General features: G+C 40.6%; 1 protein-coding gene across 4 annotated transcripts; it reads right to left on the bottom strand.

Annotated features, from left to right (window-relative positions):
* Window positions 1–1,400: 1,400 nt before the first annotated feature.
* On the bottom strand, window positions 1,401–22,572 carry gas7a (growth arrest-specific 7a). 4 transcript variants are annotated; one of them, XM_084570898.1, is made up of 11 exons: window positions 22,244–22,572; window positions 20,075–20,137; window positions 15,772–15,861; window positions 14,071–14,186; window positions 12,027–12,101; window positions 10,655–10,733; window positions 9,026–9,157; window positions 7,482–7,605; window positions 5,201–5,280; window positions 4,998–5,096; window positions 1,401–3,173 (listed from the first exon to the last, which is right to left on the bottom strand). In XM_084570898.1, exons 1-11 carry the CDS (start codon window positions 22,385–22,387, stop codon window positions 3,060–3,062), a joined length of 1,116 nt encoding a protein of 371 aa, XP_084427024.1. In that variant the 5' UTR covers window positions 22,388–22,572; the 3' UTR covers window positions 1,401–3,059. The 4 variants fall into 4 exon arrangements, with proteins under 4 accessions (XP_084427024.1, XP_084427023.1, XP_084427021.1 ...); XM_084570897.1 differs by having other exon boundaries at window positions 4,998–5,280; XM_084570895.1 differs by lacking the exon at window positions 1,401–3,173 and having other exon boundaries at window positions 4,402–5,096.
* Between the last annotated feature and the right edge of the window lie 122 nt (window positions 22,573–22,694).

The raw sequence follows: 22,694 nt of genomic DNA, 5'->3' as shown, positions 1-22,694 counted from the left end.
ATGAATGAAAATTAAATGCTATTGAATATGTCATTACTATCATTTTAAAAAATTAAAGTGACGGGTAAAAATAGATTATGACAGGATTTTTATGACCCTGTCAGTTAAAATGACAAACAACGAAAAAGTCTAGCACAACCTCTGATCTAGATATATAGATAGGTAGATAGATAGATAATTTATCCCGTGGTCTCGTCTTAACAATTGTCTTTGTTATAGCTTTCACTTACTGCTAAATCTTAAATCTTATTGGGGAGAAACAATTAAACCAACTACCCTGGCTAAATCATGACTAGCCTAGCTAGTAGAATAACAGCTGTGTGTCTCTGCAGCCTCTGACTAGTGAACAAATTGAAGGCTAAATTAAATTTAAATCAGATATTTATTAGTTCAAAAAAAAATTTGAAGAAACTACATTTGTCTGTTGCAGGGACTTTATTTACCTAACTTTTTGACATCTTACATTACTTTAGAAATGCCAGCAGGCTACTACATCTAATACTTTGAGGGAAAACAGCATTAAACCCACAGATAAACTTGTGTGTCTAACTAGCCTAGCTAACAGATTTCTCTTCAGCCTCTAGACACTAGGCAATCATTTTAAGTGGTAAAGTCTTTAAAATGCATGTTGAATTGTATTTAATTAAAAAATTACAAACATTGACACAACTGCGTTAGTTTGCTGTAGTTATTAGTGTAGTATCTAAGTGTTTTGAACGTTTTTTTTCCCTCTGTGTTCAGTGTACCGGTCTGTGCTGCTTTCTGACCTTGTGCGACAGCCTCTGTACCCTGACCTGCTCTGCCCGCCGCCCTCAGTGATTTTTCTGACTGGCCAGTTTACTCTCTCATGACTGGCAGCTTGTTTTTTCACACTTGGATTCATTCATTAGGTTGATAGCAAGAAAGTCGAGGCGAGAGCTCCTTATGATGGGGAATTAGGCTCAGGTTAACAATCCGTCTGTGTAAGCCAATCCTATTAGGGGCTGAAGGTCAGATGAGACAAACAACCTCCTTACTCAAGTGTTAGGATCATATTGGCGCTGTGGACAACACAGTGCTTGAATATTTTCCATGTGACATGTAATAATGGTGTATACTTTCTAGAACATAGAACAAGAAATAACGGGGGTGGATGACAGACACTGCAACTGCTGGGTAACCTTTAAATACATTGTTGAGCTTCCACTGCATCCATAATTTGTAGAGAGTTATGAGGTTTGTGAAAGATGGAGAGTATGTGGTTTTTCTTTTAGCTAAAGGTAACACAATGTGCTCAGATGTTTGTGATTGGCTTCCATATTAACTTTTTAATGTTGTTTTTTTGCCATTTTCTAGACATTGATTTTATCCTCCTCTCTGAAATCCCAACCTCTGAGCAGTTACATAATCACACAGCATGGCATTTGATTTTCAAAGAGGAGATTTATTTTGGACACTGCATTCCTCAGTACACAGTCTGGACAGAGGTCACCTATGATCAAACATCCTTAAAACATTGGGAACATTGGATTTAATGCACGTTAATGAAAACGTTCACCACAGAGGGGCAGTTAACTCAACCGTTACGTCATCGTCGGTTCCTGTCAAGAACATTTAGAACATAATAACTCGATATAACACTTAGTGCACAACATTGACACACACTGATAAAACCTCTACAACAGATACGCTATTCAAAACTAGTGAAGCCGTTTAAAGCAAAGTCTGGATGTGCTGCAGTTCATCTGATTCAAATCAAGATGAGCAGTGTGTTTTTCATAAGGCTGTTAAGCATAGATTTATTTTCTCATTGCATTTTTTTATTATTTTTTTGTCGTGCCTGTCTGCTGGATCAAGATCTTTGTTATTTCATCGTTACAAAAAAAAAAAAAAGCCAAAAGGTGATAACCCAAATAAATCCAGAACAACAGACCACGACAAAATGTAAGGACGACGGACAGACACACATGTAAACACAGACACGTACTGTACATGCAGTCTCTGATAAAAGTTCTCTTTTTTCCAATAATATGGTGAATTTCACTTCCTGCACGTCGACCCTTTCACTTGAACACCACCGTAAAGATATTCTCTGTACATTTACCAAAAATAAAACGAACAACATTGTACAGTGCAAACACCTCGTCGGCCCGAACGTCTGCGACCGCTTAGAACATCCGACAGCAAAATACATCTAGCCAGTATGTACAAATGTACACTAATGCAGAGAAGAATATATCAAGAACATTCCAGGTATATAACCGTTAGGCACTAACAGGTGTTTCAGTGTGACTTGGACCATCTTTTACCTCCGCACTGATCCAAAATAGACCCTGGCCTAAATCTGATCGACCACGTGTTGGGACGTGTGGCGAGCATAATTGAATTCCAAAAACACTGTTGTGTGTTTTTGGACAACTGAGGTTACTGGATTTTATTGATGCTATACAAGTTTTATTTTATTTTTTTAATGAGAAAGCTCCTAAATTAATTACAAGATATAGAATATCTTGTGTAAATTCAATGAACTATACCAAAAACAACCATTGTGGTTCCACAGCTCTCCATAGACAGTAAAAGCAACATATTCAAAACATGCATTTCCACCAAAATGAACCAGCAAAATATGAAAATATATCATATTCATTCTAAGTTCAATATCAATAAGCTTCAGTATCTAAAATAAAGGTAATATCAATAATTAGACATTTTCCTTATTTAGTTTTTTGTTTGGAACTGGAAAAGTGTTGATTGAAGCTAAACTAAACAATTTAAAATACGTATATTTTTTTTAATAGTCTCAACTTTACAACAGGTAAACAGCAGAATATGTGAAATGGCATTCAATAAGCTAATGCTGATTATGATAGGGTTAAAATTTAGAAGGAACATGCTGGTACTTTGATCCATTACTGTTTCCTGGACTCAGACTGTATTAAGTTTGAACCTTTCCTCCAAGCTGTTCAAGTCAGAGAGTCTGAACATGCACCGTCCCCTGATCAGTGCTATCAGACGTGTTCTGGGACTTTGTGGATGTGTTAATACTTGAGACAGGACGGCCGATCCACGGTCAGGGCGGTCTATATATCCATGTCCACAGGTCGGACCTCGCTGGTTTTGTTCTCTTTCACCCACAGCTCTCTGTCTTTGGCTGGATCCACGTTCTGCAGCAGTTGGTCGACCGGCTCCACCATCTGAAATACATTAACAGCGATAGGACCTCATTGAGCTGCAGCCTTCGTGTACACATCAAATATCTTAAGATGCTGATGTTTCTGTCTTGGTCGACAAACATTAATAAAATACAAAAGAAAGACAACATTTAGCTGTACTTCTTAAAATAACGTCTCACTACTTAGCAAGCAAACTATTAGCTAAAAATGGTATGAATGGCTACTACATAGGAAAGTAATTTGAACCAAGTGTATCATGGGGTTAAACATACTTTGTTCAGCGTAGCAATACTTTAGCATATTACCTTCAGTAAGGTACTCTGGCTGATGGGGGACGTCCATGCATCGCTTGTTTTTTCCAGGAATTCTTTTCGTATCACGTCTGATAAACTGGGGCTTTTTGACAAATCCTGCTTTCCCAGTCCCAGTAACATATTAGATATTGACTTGATCTCTATGAGAAGCTGGTATCACTTTGTCTTAAAGATAAAGTGTCTATTTTACCTTAAAATAACAGCTTCAAAGTCATTTTGATGGCAAACTGCCTTGTAGTACAAGCACTTCTTTCACCTGACCTCCATATTCCCTTAACGTCTGTTCTATGTAACCTGATTGAATGGGTACAGTCTCCCACATGCAATGGTTCTTTAGTTAGCTATAAGAAGAAGCTAGCTAAATATTTTCAGTTTGGACAACATGACAGGACAAGAGTAAACCTCAGACTGGACTGGCTATTAGACGCTGGCTGTAAGTAGGACGCTGAGCTGGCATTCGTGCCGTGGGACTGGTCAGTAATATTAGTTGTCATGTTGCAGTTGTCGTGGCATTGTGGTTTCAGCAGGAGATTAGCTGCTAGCTAGACATCTTCCAGCAGTGCTATAAACGTGACTTCTAATCCAAAACTGTATGAGTGCAAAAACACAAGTTCTTGCATAACAGGGCTGTAATGCTGCAGTCATTTCATTGTATGTATATGCTAGCAGATCGTACAGGGTTCATCTGTAGTGTTTGTGAGCTCTGTTGAATTCGTCTCGTCAGCTCACACACAGAGAAGCACGCTTGTTACAGTAGATTCCTACGACGCTGACGTAAAACGTCTCATCAGATTCGGAGACTTTACTCTACACTTCCTCCTCTCTCCGAGGGACCGAGCGACCACAGACAGAGTGCCGGAGAAAAAAAGGGCTCAGCCTGTCACAACATCTACACTTTCTACTGGCCGGCTCGGCTGAAGTCCGAGTCATAATAATAATAATTTTAACCCTTAATTGTCCCACACTGGGGAATACAGTTGGAGCAGTGGGCAGCAGCTTTTAAGAACTGCGCCCGGGGAGCAATTTGGGGGTTAGATGCTTGCTCGGGGCACCTCAGCCATGGTCATGGTGGGAGGCAAACCTGGGACCCCTTGGGACACCTTGGGACGCCTCGGCCCCAAGCTACACCTTTAACCACTACTCCACAGCTCCCAAGTCATGTCAAAGCAGCTATGTCAGTGGAAGAGCTAAAGAGATTGTCTGCTATTTGGCTCAGACTAATGATTCCATGAGCATATATTAATATAATAAATATTCAAAGATTTATGGCAAAAATGTGCATCCAAATCTTTTTGAGATGCTGAAATTTGCAGATATTTGGCTTTTTCCCAAAGTGTTTGTATGGATGCAAGCTTATTATATTGCTTGTATCCATATATACTACTAGAAAATGCAAAATGACCACAGAAAGAGACAAAACCATCAGAAATACACCAGAAAAATAATACAAAGAGAAAAAATAAGAACAAAAAGTGGCAAAACAAGACAAAGTGAAGACACACAAAAAAGAACACGGGAAACACAAACTCACACTCTGGTTGAACATGTCTGTTTCATGCCGCAGAGTCGTATACTGGCGTAAATGCTGCTGAATCCACTCGACCCGCTCAACCTCCAGTTTCTCCAGCTCCTGCAGGGGAAGCAACACAGATGTTCAAAGACAGAACGTCTGGACTTGTGTATATGATATTTAAGCTTTAAGAGCATCTCCAAACATCTCATGAGACGTCCTACCATGCTGGTGGTGACCATTTCTTCGAACCACTTGCACTGGGTTTGGTTGTAGAGGTCGACGCAGCGCATCAGGTCGTCTCCTGGAGAATATAAACAGCAACAAACTAGTCAGCTTTTAATAGTTAATGTTTATTACTGTTTAATTCAATTTGAGAGCTGATTTTCTAATGTGTGTTTTAAATAAGTAACATTTTTCTTAATGCTGATTGTTTGTCCTTTTTTATGGTACTTTTCAACTCTTGTTCTTCTTAAATGTACTCCGCATCACATGTAATGCTAAACTGACCGCGACCAGCAGGGGGCGCTCATAAATCACAACTCAGTGAGAGGACATCCAACATGAACCTTAGTTTAACGTCAGATGTACCAGTTTAAACTCAATCTTTATATAATAAACTATTTTAATGAACAATAACTGTCAACATCTATAACATTTCCTGTAAAGACATATTTCATATTTTATCATTTGTAGCATCTACATGGGATGTCCACAGGCATTGATCAAAACAAATATCTGCTCACAATACATTATAGAGTATTGTGTTATGTACCATTCTCGAACTGCTAATATACTGCTAATGAATGTAAACTGAAAGGACTTAAAGTTAAGAGCCAGCAGAGAAAAAATAACTGTCATAAATGTTTAATTTGTTGTTTTCTTTTCCATTACGTTTGTCCTTAATGAAAAGGCTAAACTATAGTCATTGTGCTTCTTCACAACGCTGCACATTTATGTGATGAACATATAACGCTGCGAAAAACCTAAAGCGACCACATATATTTTGAAAATGTTTTTATTTTCGTTGGTTATTATCATCCACTGCAGTGTGCACATTTGTTTGTGTTAAAGTACTAAACTGAATAAATCATTTCGCATTTACTCTGTCTTGTAAACAGACTGTCCACTTTCTGTTTATTTTTTAATAAGGAACAGTATTTTAATAGTTTACTGAACAAAATCTTTGTCCAAAAGGCATGTTGCCGACTTTTATTTACACCAAAGCACTTATTGAGCTGTGTGTATTGACTGTTGCCGTTTGGCTGTGTTGTATTTTCACATTGTACTACAATTTAAAGGATTATCTATTTATCTATCTATTTTTACTGCAGTTTGTTTTACTGTAGTCCCATGCAACATACCTGTAGGTCGCTCTAAAGCTGCTACATCTAACCATCAATTAGGTTGTAAATTGTTGTTCCAGCTTCCAGTGGATCTCCAATAGTCTCTTTTGTTTTTTTACTACTAACCAAACACTGCAGATTGTTTCAACTGTCCATAAACACAGATCATAAAAGAGGCTTATTAAAATTCATCCAGCTGAAACATCTCCCCATCCTCATCTTCGCCAGAGAGCAGCGAGCTGTAGTGACACCTGGCCCAACCTCGAGGCTGACATCATTTAACTGTGTCTTATGAACATTATTGATTAGTGCTGTGGACTGTGACTAATCTACTGAGGGGAAAGATTAGTTCCTGGAGAACATTAGGGGATGACGAGCATGAGCAGACTTTTCTTAATAAAATGTCACACACAACCTGTCTCAAGGAGGATTTCCTTGCTAAGCTTTTTTTTTTTTGGTTTCTTCTCTTAAAGCTCATAAAAATAATATAAAACCAAACATGGCATGTATCCACACTGCCTGTAGGATGTTTCACTCAGAGGTGAAATGTTACATCACCACGTGTCACCTCCTGTCTACATGGAGGACGTAAGGTGACTTAATAATAACAATAAATAAATGTATTTCGGTATTTCCACAGATCTTTATTTATTTATTTATTTCTGTATGTTAATAACATAAGTAGGTCTGAACCTGTAGTAAATGGAAAGCATAGCTAGTTTGTGTCATGCAGATTTAATAATTTAGTATATTCAGTATATTTATATATTTACTAGTAATTTAATTTTAGAATGAGGTTAGGACCCCTTGACCATCTGACATATACAACCAGAAAAGACATAAATAAATGTGCTAATCTTGTTTATTTATTTAAGTCTTTTCTCATTAAACTATGCAGCATGAAGCTAAATGTGTACTGTACAGGATATTAGAGTGGTATCAATCTTCTGGTCTACTTCTCTTTAAGACATTTGACAATATGAGAAACCAGATGAGAGGCATCCAAAACAGCAAACAACTACCTTTGTTATCTTTACTTCACTACCCACAGAAAACCTGCATTTTGAGCCAGATCACTGTAATCTTTCTCACCTAACAAACTTTCCTGCGTTTTCCTTTGTTATTTGGTGACATTCAAACAGGTGACATTTATTCTGACCTGCTTGTGTGGATTTCCGCCGGGCCTTCTTTATGTCCTCCTCCGTCTTGTTGCTGAGTTTGATCTCCAGCTGCTGGGTCTTCACCTCCAGATCCTTCTGCCGGTCTGCCAGAGCTTTACGGGCCTGTGACACACACCACACACACATTACAGAAACAATGAGTCACTGATCATAATCCTCAGATTTACTGTACCTACATCTATTACATTACAGAGTCATTACAGCCTTTTCATGTTACCGACATCCACGCTCCGATCCTGGACTCATTCTTTAATCAATACCATTGAGTCTTTTCTCTTATTCTTTTTGGAGGCAGCTCTCCAAGGTCATGGTGTAATAGTGTTTGAAAGGTAAACATACTGTAAAGTGAAGGTGACGTGTGGAAATCTCTTTTTAAACTGACAACAGCAACAACAAATCACACACACACACCAAAAACACATGATCTATGGAGTTTGTTTTTGGCTGTGAATCATTTTTAAAACTTTACAGTAAACACACAGAATATTCACAAGCGCTGTGAATCCCAAACTAGATACGATACAATTTTTTACCTTTTACAGGCTGAAATTACCAAAAAAACAAACAACAATAAAATGGTATGGAATAAATAATGGATTGATCAACAAATCACTGTAGCTTTAATATAGAGCCTCATATATTAATAGATAGTAGGTGTAAAGAAAAGCAGTGATAAAGTGACAGGAAGGAAGGAAGAAGTGTGACAATGTGCAACACAACTAACTATTTACTATTTAACTATTTTACACTATTTGCTAAAACTATTGACAAAACAACAATTACCACAGCTAGGGTATCTTAGCAAAAATTAATAGGCATAGCTTTGATTTGTCATATGTCAAAATGGCGATACGTTGTATTTCCAAAACATTAAATACAAAAACAAAAGTGTAAGGTAGCAAGTAAACTCCGCACATCTGTGCTAACATGAGCTGCAATGTTTAGCATGTGAGGCTAATTAGCCTACTACATACGTATAACAATTTCCGTGGAGTTAGCATGTTAATTAACATTTTTTGTGGTGTTAGAGGTTATGTTGAACAAATCAGTTAATAAATACTGTGAGGAGGTGTTGTCCCAGATGCTACTGTGCAAGGATTTATGCTAACACAACTATGTCCTGCTTTATGTTGGGCTTAGCTAGTTGAAGTTAACTCCCATATTTTACAGTTTTATTTACGAAACATCACAAGCACAAAGCTATTGGAATCAGAATCGGAAATTTGGCAAAATATTAAGTCGCTGCTAAATGTTACTGGCTCTGTTTAATGTTAGCCTTTTTTTTATTAGTGCTAACTCTGCATTCACATATTAAGGCCACCCACCACAGCCTGACACAAATATAAAACAACAACCATTCATGAACTGATTTATTAGGTGGGAAGCTGCAGCAGAACACAGTGCGGCGATGGACCAAGTGTAGGAGTTATTGGTTATTATTATGTCATCCTCTGGCCTAAACACACAAAGTCCTCCTAGCTTTGTTTTTATAAACAGATTTTAGAGGTTAAGCTCCGCGTACCTTCTCCACGCTGGCATAGCGGCTCGCCAGCTGCTTCCTGAGGTCAGCAATGTGATGGTCGTACTTCTTCAGGTCCTTCTTGAAGTTGTCACCTCTGAATGTCAGCAAGGGTTTCTCCACCTCCGAGTGGAGCTATGAAAACAAATCATTGATATAATGTAGCGCGAGATTGAAGAAACACTTTATATGTTTTATACATGGATACCTTATGTGTTTTAAAACTGCTTAAAATCTGTATTGTTTAATCGGACTGCACTAGGTTGCACAATTCAATGAGGGAATAAACTATATATATATAAATAAAATAAAATACTGCCACTGAGTTTTTATTGGTTAATTAATTTCACACGCAGTAAATGGAAACAATGATTTGGCTTTGAAAATGAGGTCACAGCAAAATAAATGAGTAAATAAAACACAATAATGTGTTATACACTGACATACAGTACACTGTACTAGTAGGCGGGTTGGGAGAGTGTGTGGAGCATGAATGTGTATAGATATAACTGTATATAAAGATGGACATGGCGTTTCCGCCTCCTCTCGCTGGACAAAGTCAAGCTAAAAATGCAGGGAAAATTCATGGGATACGTTGTAAATATCTGTTGCCACCATCAGTATGTTCCTTTGTGAAGCATTTATCTGATTTTTTTTACAGGAGGATATATTGTTGTTACATTTTTCTATCATGGTTATGGTACTGTTTATTAACACACCAAGTGTTAATATCTTAATTTGTTTATTGAGCCTCTTCCTTTCTGTAAAATCACGAGATCTGTTGACACATTTTATTTGGAGGTTTATTACAGTAAGACAGTGGAAAACCTCAGCTCATAAAGTCTGTGTCCTGTCCTGTAAAGCCCGATCCATTACCATAAATGGAGAAAATTACATTTTCAGTCTCTGCTTCTCTTTCTTGCACCAAACGCTAATAATAAAATTGACTTTTTTTTTTAAAGACACTTGAATAAACTACAAGATTACTGTCAGCAGTGCTGGCCCTCCATACAGAATGCAATTTTTTTTGTGGAAATACCATAGCTGAAATGTAGCTTATTATAAAAATGGAGGAGAAAATGGGATTGGGGCTTCTGCAGGCTTGATAAGACTCCTCATTCCAGCTTCCAGCGCCTGACCATGCATAACCCCCACCCACAGAAACGAGGCACGAGCACTGGTGGAGCATAGGAAAGCCTGCATGGCACAGAGTGGGGGCTCATCAGAACACGTAGCTAATTAATCAGACAACAGAGGGTTATGAAAAGCTCGGAGGCTCCCTCTGCTTTATTTAAGGCCGCCTCTGAAGCCAGTGCACTGTTTCTGCTTCGGTAATTGGAGTCTTGGACGGGTCTTTTTTTTTTCAGCTGGCACTGACAACGTTGAGGTAAATAAGGAATCAAATGTTGTCAGAACAGGTATTCGTTACTGCAGCTTAGGAAAAACAAACATCTTACCTAAATGTGAAGAAATCCGCAAACCAAATACCTCAGAAGGTGCTTTTTCATGTAAAACCTATGCAGTTTGATTTATTATTTTGTCTAACAAAAGCCAGTCATCCATCAATCCTGTCAAACTAACGCATTAATCAGCTTTAAAAGTTAAACAACGAAAGCCCTCAGCAGACATTACCTTGTTGGAGAACTTGAGGTGAACTTCTGCCTCATCGTGGAGACTCTTCTTCAGCTGAGTCCAGGCCTCTCCAAGCGTCCTGACAAAACATCAGAATCAGTTAAACTCTTGCACTTTGTAGTTGAGGTAATAAAATGATGCATAATATTCTTTTCTGCCACAGTAAGAGTTGTCACGTTTTATTTAAAATATCAAACACTCGTTTCAAGATGGGATCAACTGGATTTGTTGCTGTTTGTATTGATCCCTCAATAAAGAAATGGAGGAGCTGCTAGCATCTGTGAAACTTCTGAGAGCAGTGGGAGCATTTCACTGTTCTGGGATGGTACTATTACAGACCAAGTGGTAGACTCCAAGGCTGAAGAATGAAGCTAACCTGGAAGTAACAAAAACTGCAGTTCCTCGTGTGTCCACTTAAGGCCGGCCCCTAAACCGAGTCAATCCCCAGAAGTCTCCATGTTAAAATGTTAAACTTGACAGCAGAAATAAACAGGTTTTGTTTTGAAAAGGTAATTTCTCACCTGTTTAAATTACATCAAGGCTTAAAATTATGTATAATTAAGGCTGTGGCTGCTTTGAGTGACCTCACAGGTGGCTAGGTTTCTGCCCCGCTTCAGCCACACTTTAGCTCTTTGCTTAGTTTTGAATAAGCAGTCTCAGTCAAGATGGAGACAGCCAGCGACACCACACTGAGCTTTAAAACCACTCTTCTGGAAACATATGGGTGAATTCATAAAGGGTTTGTCCGTCTTATGTGCAGTCAGTGGTTCAAACTTTTCTTTTTTCTTTTTAAAGCGACAACCCTGATTTATAGTTTAGAAGGCTATATGAGTTTAGGCGAATTTAACTCATAAGTCAAGTTTATGTTTTAATTTTCAGAGGCTATATTATGATTAATAAAGCCGTATTGATAGTCTCTATGATTAACAGAAATGTTAACTCCTCCAACATCATCTGCATCTTATTTATATTCATGCCAACCAGTGCTACGTATTATTTTGGACACTTGTTCAAGTTTCAGTGAGTTCCTTGATGTCTGGATGCTAGCCTGCATTTGAATTTGTTTAATTTTGCGACTAAAACAGAAATGCTCAGTGGGACTTCCAGATCTGGTTCACTGTTCCTCGAGCCAAGCCTTTTCCATTCAGTCTACTGATCTGCTCAAAGGTTTTTGTGTTGATGAGAAGGGTGCTCTTTGAGACAAGCATCAAACACCAAAAGCAGCATGGGAATATGTCTATTTTAAAAACCCTATCTTTAGAGATGGTTGTGGTTATTATTGAAGTGGTCTAATGTTATACAGAGAGAGCTGTTCTAGCTGTGCTTCAGGATTCGTCTTCCGGCTTCTGTTTACTGAGGTTACTGCACTCACCCTTCCTCCTGTGCTGCCAGGGGGCTCAGAGACAGCTTGGAGAGGTTCTTGGCATATTCCTCTTCAATCTTTATCCTGAAACACCAAGATGTGAAACCGTCAGGTCCGGAGAGAACAAAAGCTGCTTTAGTGAAGTGGAGGAAATGCTTCAATACACTTCCCCGACACAAAACTTTGACAATAATTTGCTGAAAAGGAGAAAACCCAAGTGTCGCATAGCTGTTCCTCCTATAACGCAATAATGCTGTTGTTCTCCAGCTGTATTTTACAGAGCGGCTCATTTTCTCCCTTTTCCCGTCTGTATTTTAGGAATTAACCATGCTCATATTGGCCCTGAGGAACATTCACCCAGCCATGTTTGCCTCTGTGACATTCACTTCCTCCACCCGCCTCACATTTACCATCCACACCTGAGTAAATCTGCCACCTAAAGAAGGTCACACGTTCTTTGACTTAATGGTCAGATTCTCACGGGCACCGAGCAACCGGGTGAAACACTGCGAAAAAGGTCAGCGGTGAATGAAAGTCTTCTCGGAGGATCTGGGAAGCTATGGCCTCTTGAGGATCTTCATTAACTTCCCACGACTCGGAGCAGGATGCGAACAGAGCTTTTGTCGGGCAAGGTGGAGCTAATTATATAGAGAGGCGTGAGATCGGATGTAAAAGTTATTTGTGGTGCTTTTGGCATTTTGGATTCGGATTCAGTGGGAGGTCCTTTGTTAATATCAATAGATCCTTAACAGCAGGGTACAACTATACAAAGTTGGGTCCCTTTCAACCTACAATTTCATTTATAAATGTAACTTTTTGTGGGATTTATATGGAAAATGTAGTAAGTAGTGGTACAGCTCAATAAAATCTGATGTTTTCGTACAAATACTTGACTGATGACCCAGGAATACTGCAGAATCTGACTAACTTCTTCCTCTCTTACACGTCAGAACTCACAGAATCAATGTGTTAATTATTTCCAGATTTACATGCTAATACATTTTCCATGTGGTCTCAGACATTTAGATACGTTTGTATGAGTGAACATAAATCGTTCGTTGAATTTTCTCCCCCAAACTAGTTTTTGATCTATAGTTTCAACAGTGCCATCACAAGGACAGAAGAACACAGAGACGCTGAAGACTGTGATGACCACTCTCATCTAAACACTGATAAAATGAACCGACTAATTACTCTGACCTCATGTGCATGTGTTGAATCTAAAATTTTCTAAAAGCATTTGTACTTAGGACTGTTTATAGCAGACAAACTCAAACTCACTGATGTTTGACATTCCTCTGTATCTAATATATTTAGAGCTGTCAGCTTGTGATCGGATCAACCAAGACTCATGTTTATGTGACACATGTGAACAGACATTAAGCATTACACTCTATGCTGATGTGAAAATGTAAAACTAACTCCATGTGTCATTTGGCAGCGTTTTACACGCCAGGGCTGTTAGGGACTCGAACTGAGCTGAATTTAAATGTGCTGGCAAAGATAAACGCTGCTGTTAGTCTGTGTCTTCCTAATTGTTATAGCAAGACCACCCATGTGTTGGTGTCAAACTGAATTTAGTAAAGTCTGCATTTCATAAAAAAGCGGACCTGTAATTATTAGCAAATGTTATTCAAACAGCAGGAAATAGTGTATTTGTAGGTACTATATTCTGCAGTGGATTTAGCCACTTTAGATGAGTGTTTTTCCTGCAGAAGCATGGTGTTTATGCGACTGAGTGTGATCAGGGATGTGTTTTTAGAAACAGTGGAGCTCTATATCAGGCTTTGTTAGTAGGACATTATTTGTTGAAATAATAATAAGAGAAAGACACATCACCAGCTTTTTCCCAAGGTGAGATGACTGATGATTAGCTTGGTGACTCTCTGTTTCACAAGCTTCATGTAACTAGTATTAACTTTTAAAAAAATTGTTTTTCTGGCTCCTGCTCTGGGAATATTTCTCCCTCTAGCACAGCTCTGTTTCTGACATAGTTAATCAATTAAATCCACTGACAGCAAACTGCATTTCCGCTGTGGTGCTGAGTCGTTACCTCTCGTGGATAAACTCGGCCATCTCTTTCTGCAGCTGTTTGCCTTTCAGCTGCTTCTGCAGTAGGACCTCGAAGCCCGCTACAGAGGTGGTCCCCTGGGGGTCTTTCTTGTCGGCCTGAGGAAGAGGAGCACATCATTCAACGAACAAACAACCCCAGCTCTGCGTTCATGGACAGAACGTTTCCTTTTAATTGTTAACATATGAGAGCATTGTAGGGGTTTGTGAGAATAAAGCGGTGAGTCACAAACTGTGTGCATGAATGACTCATGCTTGCATGTCAAGGAGGGCATGCGTTGGTGTGTGTGCGTCAATCACCGATGGGTGGACGTGTGTGTTTCTGAGCGCATGAATATCAAACAGAGTTGTGCAGCATTGTGTCTTGTTTGTGACAGCATATGTGGAACAGAAGTGTCAGATTTAAGTCACGCAGCAGGTTTGAGCAGCAGGTCAGCGGAAAAACAAAGCAACACAACGTGACACGACAAGCTGCAAACAGCAGCAAAGCAGGAGGAAACGAGGATCGGATTTCAGTCAATTACACGGGCTGAAGGGTTCTTCAATACAAATCTAATTTACAATGGAAATGTATGGAAACTGAATATTACAGGAGCCACTGGGGAGACATGAAATGATCATCGTGTTCGCCATTCGATCAGCCTGTGTACCTCAGAGTGCACCATGAATAACATCTTTTGTTAAACGAGGAGGAGACTGCTGATCAGCATATTGATTGCTTTCTGTCAGTGGACGTAATTCAGTGTACGCGTTTGTCTGCTTTACACATCTGCCGGCAAAGATTTGCACCAAAGGTCAACAAAATGTGTTGATGGGAATCTTTGGAAACTGGAAAATCATTCATGGTTTCAAGTTTTGAACTTTATGGTTTAGATAAGGAGAGTAAGTTACTGAGAGGTTCGCAACAAAACATTTTCAGGGCGTTCTAACTAGACTAATTGGATTTAAATGTGAGTTTGACATGGTTTGTGTAGAGCTGCACTGATGACAGGTAATGGATTAGTTCATCAAAAGAAAATAAACTCACACTGATCTTTTCGTTAAGCTCGGATAAGTGGTTATTCATCTGAATAACGTTTTTAAGCTAATTTAATGATTCCAGGCTCAGATATGATAGTTCACTGATTCCCTTGGTTTTACTTTACTGTTAATGGATGGAAATGGATTTTCACTTATGGTCTGTGATGGACATTTCTAATTGTTTCTGCATGTTAAAGGGACTAAATTATTGAAATACCAAAACATCAGCTTTGGTTACGTAAGAATTCGCTGTTGTGGTGACAGATTTGTTTTAACAGAACAGACATTGATGCTGATACTGATGTATGGTATCTCTGTAGAGTAGACCGACACTGAATCCCTATTATCAAATGCATGCACTGGCTGTTTGTTGTCATATTGACTGCCTGTTGTACACGTTAAAGACACATTTATTTTACTTTTTGTGCATGGGAAACATATTTTAAGGCATTTTCTTTAAAAAATATCTTTAATGTTTAGACCAAAGATCAAAATAAGTTTGAAACAACATTGAAAACAACTAGAAAATTGCAAAAAATAAACTGCTGCTGCAGATCACAAAGGTCTCTAATGTGAAATCCCCAGGAAAATTCTCTGTTTTTGTTGTCAGGATAAGTCAGGACTCATAAATACATAAATAAGGCACTATGCTTTAGGAACTCACCCAGAAGTAATCGCAGTAGCTCCATTCGTTGGGCTTGAGGAGCTGCTGCTCCGGACCTTCTCCAGGAAGAGGGAAAGTCACACAGTTGATCTGAAGCAAAAAGAAAAAACAAACAAACACAAATGACTGAACTGTAGCAGAGCTGCTAAAATACTATGAGCCAAACACTGAAGGAAGGGAATAAGAAAGTGAAATATGTGAGGTTACAGGCCTGAGCTTCGTCTGGATCATACAGATGAGAGGGAAAAGGTCAGACATGAGTAAACATATGAATGTGGCGGTCCAGAAGGTGACCCATGGGGCTCCAGGGGAGAGAAATAACACACAGCACAGTCCACTGGAAAACAACGAGAAACCTTTTCTTCTGTAAAATGGAACAAATGAACTTTATACACTTGTGTAGTGTTGCAGATAAACACTCAGCTTGAATAGAGACTCCATGGTCCACAGCGTCTTCAATTACTCTCTGGGCTGCAATTATGTAATGTTCACCATCTGTGAGCCCTCCCTCCTGGCACTGCAAGATACTCTCTGTGCCATGTCAGCCGCTGCTGCAAACTGCATGGGCATCCAGACAGGAGGCTCCACAAACACACAAAAACACACTGACTCACAGTGTTTACAGCATGAGTTCTCCACTGTACTGCTGTCACACAGGCTGAGGAAAAACATTAAGATCTACCAGCCGGCACAACTGAGCTGACTCCTTCTTTCTACTCTGTTTAAAGACTCGGATCTTCTGAACCATTTAAATAACTTGAGATCAGTCGTGGGTACACGAGTTTACCATCCCAGGTGGAGAGTGATGCTCCAAGGTTTAAGAATGTGTGGAGAGATTGGTATAGCAAGCACCAATATAGGTTAAAGCTGCAAAGCAACACCAGCAAGTAATTATAGCACATTTCAAAACAAAGTCTTTCACATTAAAAGCCTCAAACTAGGAAAAAATGAAATATAAACAACAAAACCAAAGAGGTATTTGTTATTTACAGTGACGCTAAATAAAATTATCTGACAATATATGACCCAAGGTATTAACAACAAACTGGTTCTGCCATCCATGGAGTGTAAAATCTCTGCGTCTGCTTGCTATTTGATGCTGAGCATGTTGTGCACAATTTTGCTGTGGCCAAAACGTGACACTATAAGAGTAATGAGAATGACCCAGAACAGTCAAACTGAAGCTGCACAGCAAAAGAATGAGCCAAAACTCACTATAAATCTCTGTGAAGCTGAGGTTGAGCTGAGTGTAACAGATCTGCTTCTTAATGTTTATGAGTGCTCTCATTGCAGTTGCCTGAAACCTGATTGTGTCTAAGTTACACACAATTTATAGTTATTAGGTCATATTTATTAGCTCTTATTCTAGGCTTGTATATACAGTAGATTTATAGCTTTTGCTGTAAACTCCCTCATGTGTCTTTTGCTATGGGCCCAAGTCATTTGTTATAAAAGGCCAAAAAATAGCATAGTATTCTGCAACATCAGCACAGACAAATGTAATTATTTGTAAAAAAAAAAAAAAAAGGGGGAAATAGAGTCTCTCTTCTGATGAGTGTACTGCTGCAGAGAACTCTTGCCTCGTGCAGCTTTAAACGTCATCAAGCCCGAAGAAAAGCAGTGGACGCTGACCTCTTGATTCTCTGCTCTGCCACCGCATCACTTCATGTGAACAGCTTCCAACAAACAACTTCAAAAGCAGATGAGTAATACTCCTTTTCCCTCTTATATAATCACTAGAAGTCCGAGGAAATGCTAATAAGGCTAGCTGCCAGTGAAGCTCGCTGCTACGACAGCGAAGAGATAAAACTGGAAACAATGTGTATAAACAGAGAGGCGTTAACTCTCAGCACCGCGCTGTAATCTAAAGGAGCAGGAGAGTGATTTACTCTGTGTGCCGACCAGTCACTTTGTTCATTTTCTGCCTCAGAGATCATACTGATTGTCATGGGCACCAGATTTTCCATTACACTGGCTCCACATTCATCATGACCGTTGTTTATCTGCCTCTCACATCCTGCACAAAATGAGACCATTCATCTAAAGGAAGCCTGTCTGGCTAACTTACTTCTCTTTTATAGCTGCTTACCGAGGTACTCCAAGGCTGAGAATCAAATATTAATATAGATTACCTTTAGGACACAGTGTGTAATAAATCCTTCTGAGGGATGTGCAACCTGGGAGAACGTTTGAAGTCCAGTCATCGGACTCTGGATGCTTTTCATGTTTGAGAACCAAAAAGTAAAAAATAAAAAGCTGCAAGCAACATGTAAGAGGGCAAATTTGTCGAGTGAATTGGGACATTTTGTCCTCACTCATAAACAGTCAGCCTCACGAGGGTTTTGTATCCAGGCTATAGACAATGCTTGTTTCATTCCGTATTTTAGTGTTTATTTATTTCCCCTCTTTGTTCTTTGTGCTGAATACAGCTGAAAAAAATCATGACACAGTCGAAGAACAAATGGCCCATGAGAGACGTTAAAAATAATGGCTCGAACAAACAACTCAAACACTTCCTCTCTCCCGCTAACATCCATTTCTGAGAAGCATATTTCAGCAGATGAAACTGTAGGATGCGCTGGCAAAGTTGCTAAGCGACAAATTACTTTTGCTGTAAAAGACCACCCCCCTTTCCATCCACACACACCTCATAACAAAACAATCTCAGACTTCCTCTCTATTCTCGCTAATGCCTTTTCTTTGCCGACCAATCCAATCGTTCTGCCCGAGTCCCGCCAACGATGCCAGGTGACGCTCCGCTGAGCACACAGAGCATAGCAACAAGTCAAACCGCACGTGAGTAGATGTCTGATTAAAAACCGAAAAACAGGAATTTGCTTGTGTGAAGGTGAAAACAAGGTTGCACAGTGGCTGCTTTTCCTATCAGATGTGCAGGAGCCCTGCGAGGGTCCATTTCACCAACAGTCATGGATGTGTGCGTCTCCATGACAACTGTGGAGGGGTTGTGTAATGTGAGGTGCACCACAGCGAACAAAAAGACACCCCTGAAGCCCCGACGTCACTGATTCAGTCGTTATCACCTGTATTTTTTTCAGATTTTCTCAATCCGGCAGCAGCAGAATTGCTCAACATGCACGGTCGTTGTTTATGCTGCAAAAGAAAATTCACAGACATCAAGACTTTCCTGCAATCCAGGTTCTAAGTGATAAAATAGAAAAATTCCTCAGCTCTACATAAGAATTCAGCTAATGACGCCAAAGCACATTGTCCACATCTATGAAAAAGGCAAAAGAAGAGGAGGAAACAATCTTTTTCTTTCAAAACACTACGTCTTCTGTGAATATCTGAATGGCTCCCGTTCGTCTCCTATGGCACCATTTTCCATTTCAACACCCATTAATCAGTGCTATTGCCTTTGTCACCATGGAAACTGGACTTGCTGCATCTCTTGCAGGTCTGGGGGGCTTTTCCACAATAGCCAGACTGATGGCTCCTGTGGTTGCAGCAGGTCAGCGAGCCCATCGAGCTTAAAATCAACCCCTGAGAGACACAAAACCACCTCTGTCTGCCTCCTCCATCACCACCACCACCACACGTTCGACGCACCCACACCGCTATACCCCCACCTCCCCCAGCCATCATTATGGATGAAGAGATTACATAACCACAGTTATTGTCTGGGCATCTTGAGACAAAGCTACGGTACACTTCACAGAAACATTAATGGTCATCTTATTCTTCCTCCTGCTACAGGGGAGCCTAAATTCTGCTTGAAGCAGCGAGGGAGGTCAGGTTGTGCTCTGGTGATCACACGTGGAGCTCTTTGAGGGGGAAAAAGAGGGAATGCAGCACCACAGTGAGCAACAACTGGATGCCAGAAACACTCAGAGATCACTGACACTTTATCTGACTGACAGACGATTCTAAAAATACCATCAGCAGTCTGCAGGCAGCTAGATCAACTCCTCACAGCCACTTCAATAACATCTGAAATGAACATTTAAGCATCTTCATAGCGTGAATCTATCTTTGACGGGCATTAATCAATATTATAGATTGAGACCGCTCAAGTCGGAAACAGAAAGGAGCCCAACACTCCTGGACGGCTTCTTCATTCAGACTAATGTGGTACACAATATGCAGGGAACCCCTCCACACTACTCCACGAGGAACCACGATGCATTATGATTTGAGCAGCGAGCTTTAAGACAATCAGTCAACAGATGGCAGAAAGAGGACAGGACATATTAAGTTGTTTCTGGTGTCATCACAGACACTGAGAAGAGGAGGTGGATGAAGAGACAAACAGAAGAAGAAGAGGATTAAGTTCCTGGATACTCACAGTGATCTTGGTCTCCTTGACCTCCTTGATCTGCCTTCTGGCCGGCGAAACAGAGCCGGGGGGCTGCGGGGCGAGACAGGAAGGATCGTCAAAACTCTCCTCAGTGTCAAAGCTGGCTTCCATCATCATCCCTCTCACCTCCTCCTGCTTCTCTATTCTGGGAAAGCCTCACTCTCTCCTCTCTCTCTTTCCCTCCACGCACTGAGGCTGCCTTCGCTCTCACAAGCTACGGAGTGAGTGGAGAGGAGTCGCGTTGTGGGGAGGGGGGAGGGGGGGGGGGAGTGGGGAGTGTGGCGAGCAGTGGGAAGGTAGCGTTCGGGGTGAAGAGAGGGGGTTGTAGCAGGAATCGGTGGCGGCTGTGGGAGCGTGACGAAGTCTAGCCTCCGGTTAAGCTGCTGTCACATGAGTTTTAAGGTTGGAGGCTGCAAGGAGAAGGCTGCACCTCCCGCCCCCTTCAACAGCTCACCTACACTCCCCCTCCTCAGAAAAAAAGAGACCACTGGACCAGTTCATAGATGGAGATACTGAAGCCAAGGGGAAAAAACACACAAAGAAAAATACAGAGACAGGGTAGAAGCATCCGGAGGGGGTTTATTTACATGATTCATGCCGCACCTCCTTCCTCAGAAAGCCAATAGTGAGGGAGGAGAACAGGAGTCGGTGGGAGTGGGGGTTGGTTTGATGGAAATGGCTGAATGATGATCTTTAAAAACTAATTAGAATTTGGAGGGATGCTGAAGAGGGGGGAGGAGAGGGGGGAGGAGAGAGGAGAGAGCAGGAGGGAAAACACCCAGCCAATGAGACGCAGCCTCTCAGGCTATGTGTTGGATGCAGTGTGTGTGTTTAGGAACGAGCTTTACGGGTTAAAAAGGTGTGCTGAGGAGGCAGATTCGGCCAAAATATCCACGTTCACAGTGGAGTACGTGTGACGGCAGCAGCTACATAGCCATTATCTTTCTCACATGACAGCATTTCACCCGAGGCATCAAACACAAGCTGTGCGCAGAGCTGGGCAGCTACACGTGATCACTGCAGTGCTCACACCTTCTCACAACATCCACCTGCGCTGGTCCATCAACACCATCACAGCCGGAACATGAACGAAGGAGTACGACAACCATCTTCTCACCTTTGCTGTACAAAACATGGCGGCGGGCAGCTCCGACCACCACAGTCCAGGTTTTGTGATCCGTGGCCCCAGTGCTCACAGTCTGAGCTGTCTTGGCTGGCCTCCTTTCGGACAAACTGACATGTGGAGTCCAAATCTCAGCTGCCCATATGGCTCGACTGTCTGTCCATCTATACTCTCCTATGTGATCATGACACGGTATGCCCAAATCGGACTCGTAATTAGTCACGTGGGTTGGCATGTAATCAGTGTTGGCCCAGGTTCATCTGAGCTGCGGGAGCGGCCCTGGCTTCAGTGGACAGATCGCAGCAGTTTTATTCCTGCTACTGGGAACAGAAAGTGTTTCTTGATAATTTTACAGTAAAAAACACTAGAGGTGAGATTGGAGGGATATCAACTATTCTTTCAAGTGATTGTTTCAAATGATTATTCTTCATATTATTATGGATAAAAACAGCAATACTCATTGTGTGAATCAAGGAACAGGGAATTTTTGCTCCAGCCCTCCTACTTTCTTTTGCCCCAGGACAGCTTATATACTGGTCTGGATATTAGAGCCCTAAAATCCAAGCAAAGAGGAAGCTGGGGAGGATGGATGGATCGACAAAACATTGGACATAAATATGGGAGGCTGTTTATGAAAGAAAATCCCTAGAAAGGCCTTGAGTGTGCACATGGTGTGCTCAAGAGTAATCCAATTAAATCAAGAGTTGGAGGGTACTTTTTATTAGTTACAACAGTGTACAAATATCTAATGCTGCATACCTGTAGATTATAATGTCTAATCCATTTCAGACCTGTATTCGTATAAAACAAGCTTTAGACGCTGGCATTCACTCACCAGAAGCGAAACGCAGTCTTAACTCAGCCTAACCTAACTCATCTAAAAACTAACAGTTTAAAATCATGGTAGTCTAATTTTAAAGACTCGTTAGCTGATCAACAAATCGATTCACTGGATGATTGCTTTAGAAATTCAAAGAAACAAATTAACAGCTAATACTTCAAGCAGTCCGACTATGCATTCTCTCTTGGCTTACCTGTCTGTACATTGTAGGTTTCCTCAAAGAAACATCAGTTGTCTCTGTAGGCTGACTGGGCTTTATGCTGTTGGGGCATCCACTGGCTACACAGAAAAAAATAATTGAGCACATATTCAGACCCCCCCAGGCAAAAATGTCCATTTCATTCAGCTTTTCAAAAAATTAGAGGTCATTAGTGGACACATTGTTTCCAGGTTTGTGCAATGTATTTCCCTCAGGTCCACATACAAACGCATATTGAGATATATTAATAATCAGCTGGGCCCTCAGGTGTTCACAACTCTCTTGTAACGTCACTGGTTTTATCCTACAGGCCCATAATGGTTCTTCATTGTCTGTGATTCATGAGCTGTCAGCTCGTTGAATATCAAATGAGCCCATCTCCAGCTGAAGGTAAACACTGAGCCAGACAAAATGAGATCCCCGAGGTCACAGCCGGGGACGCTGG

This window comes from Chelon labrosus, assembly GCF_963514085.1.
Source record: "Chelon labrosus genome assembly, chromosome: 21".
Taxonomy (NCBI): Eukaryota; Metazoa; Chordata; class Actinopteri; order Mugiliformes; family Mugilidae; genus Chelon; species Chelon labrosus.
The sequence above is the reverse complement of the archived record's forward strand: the minus strand, read 5'-3'. Positions and strand labels throughout refer to the sequence as shown.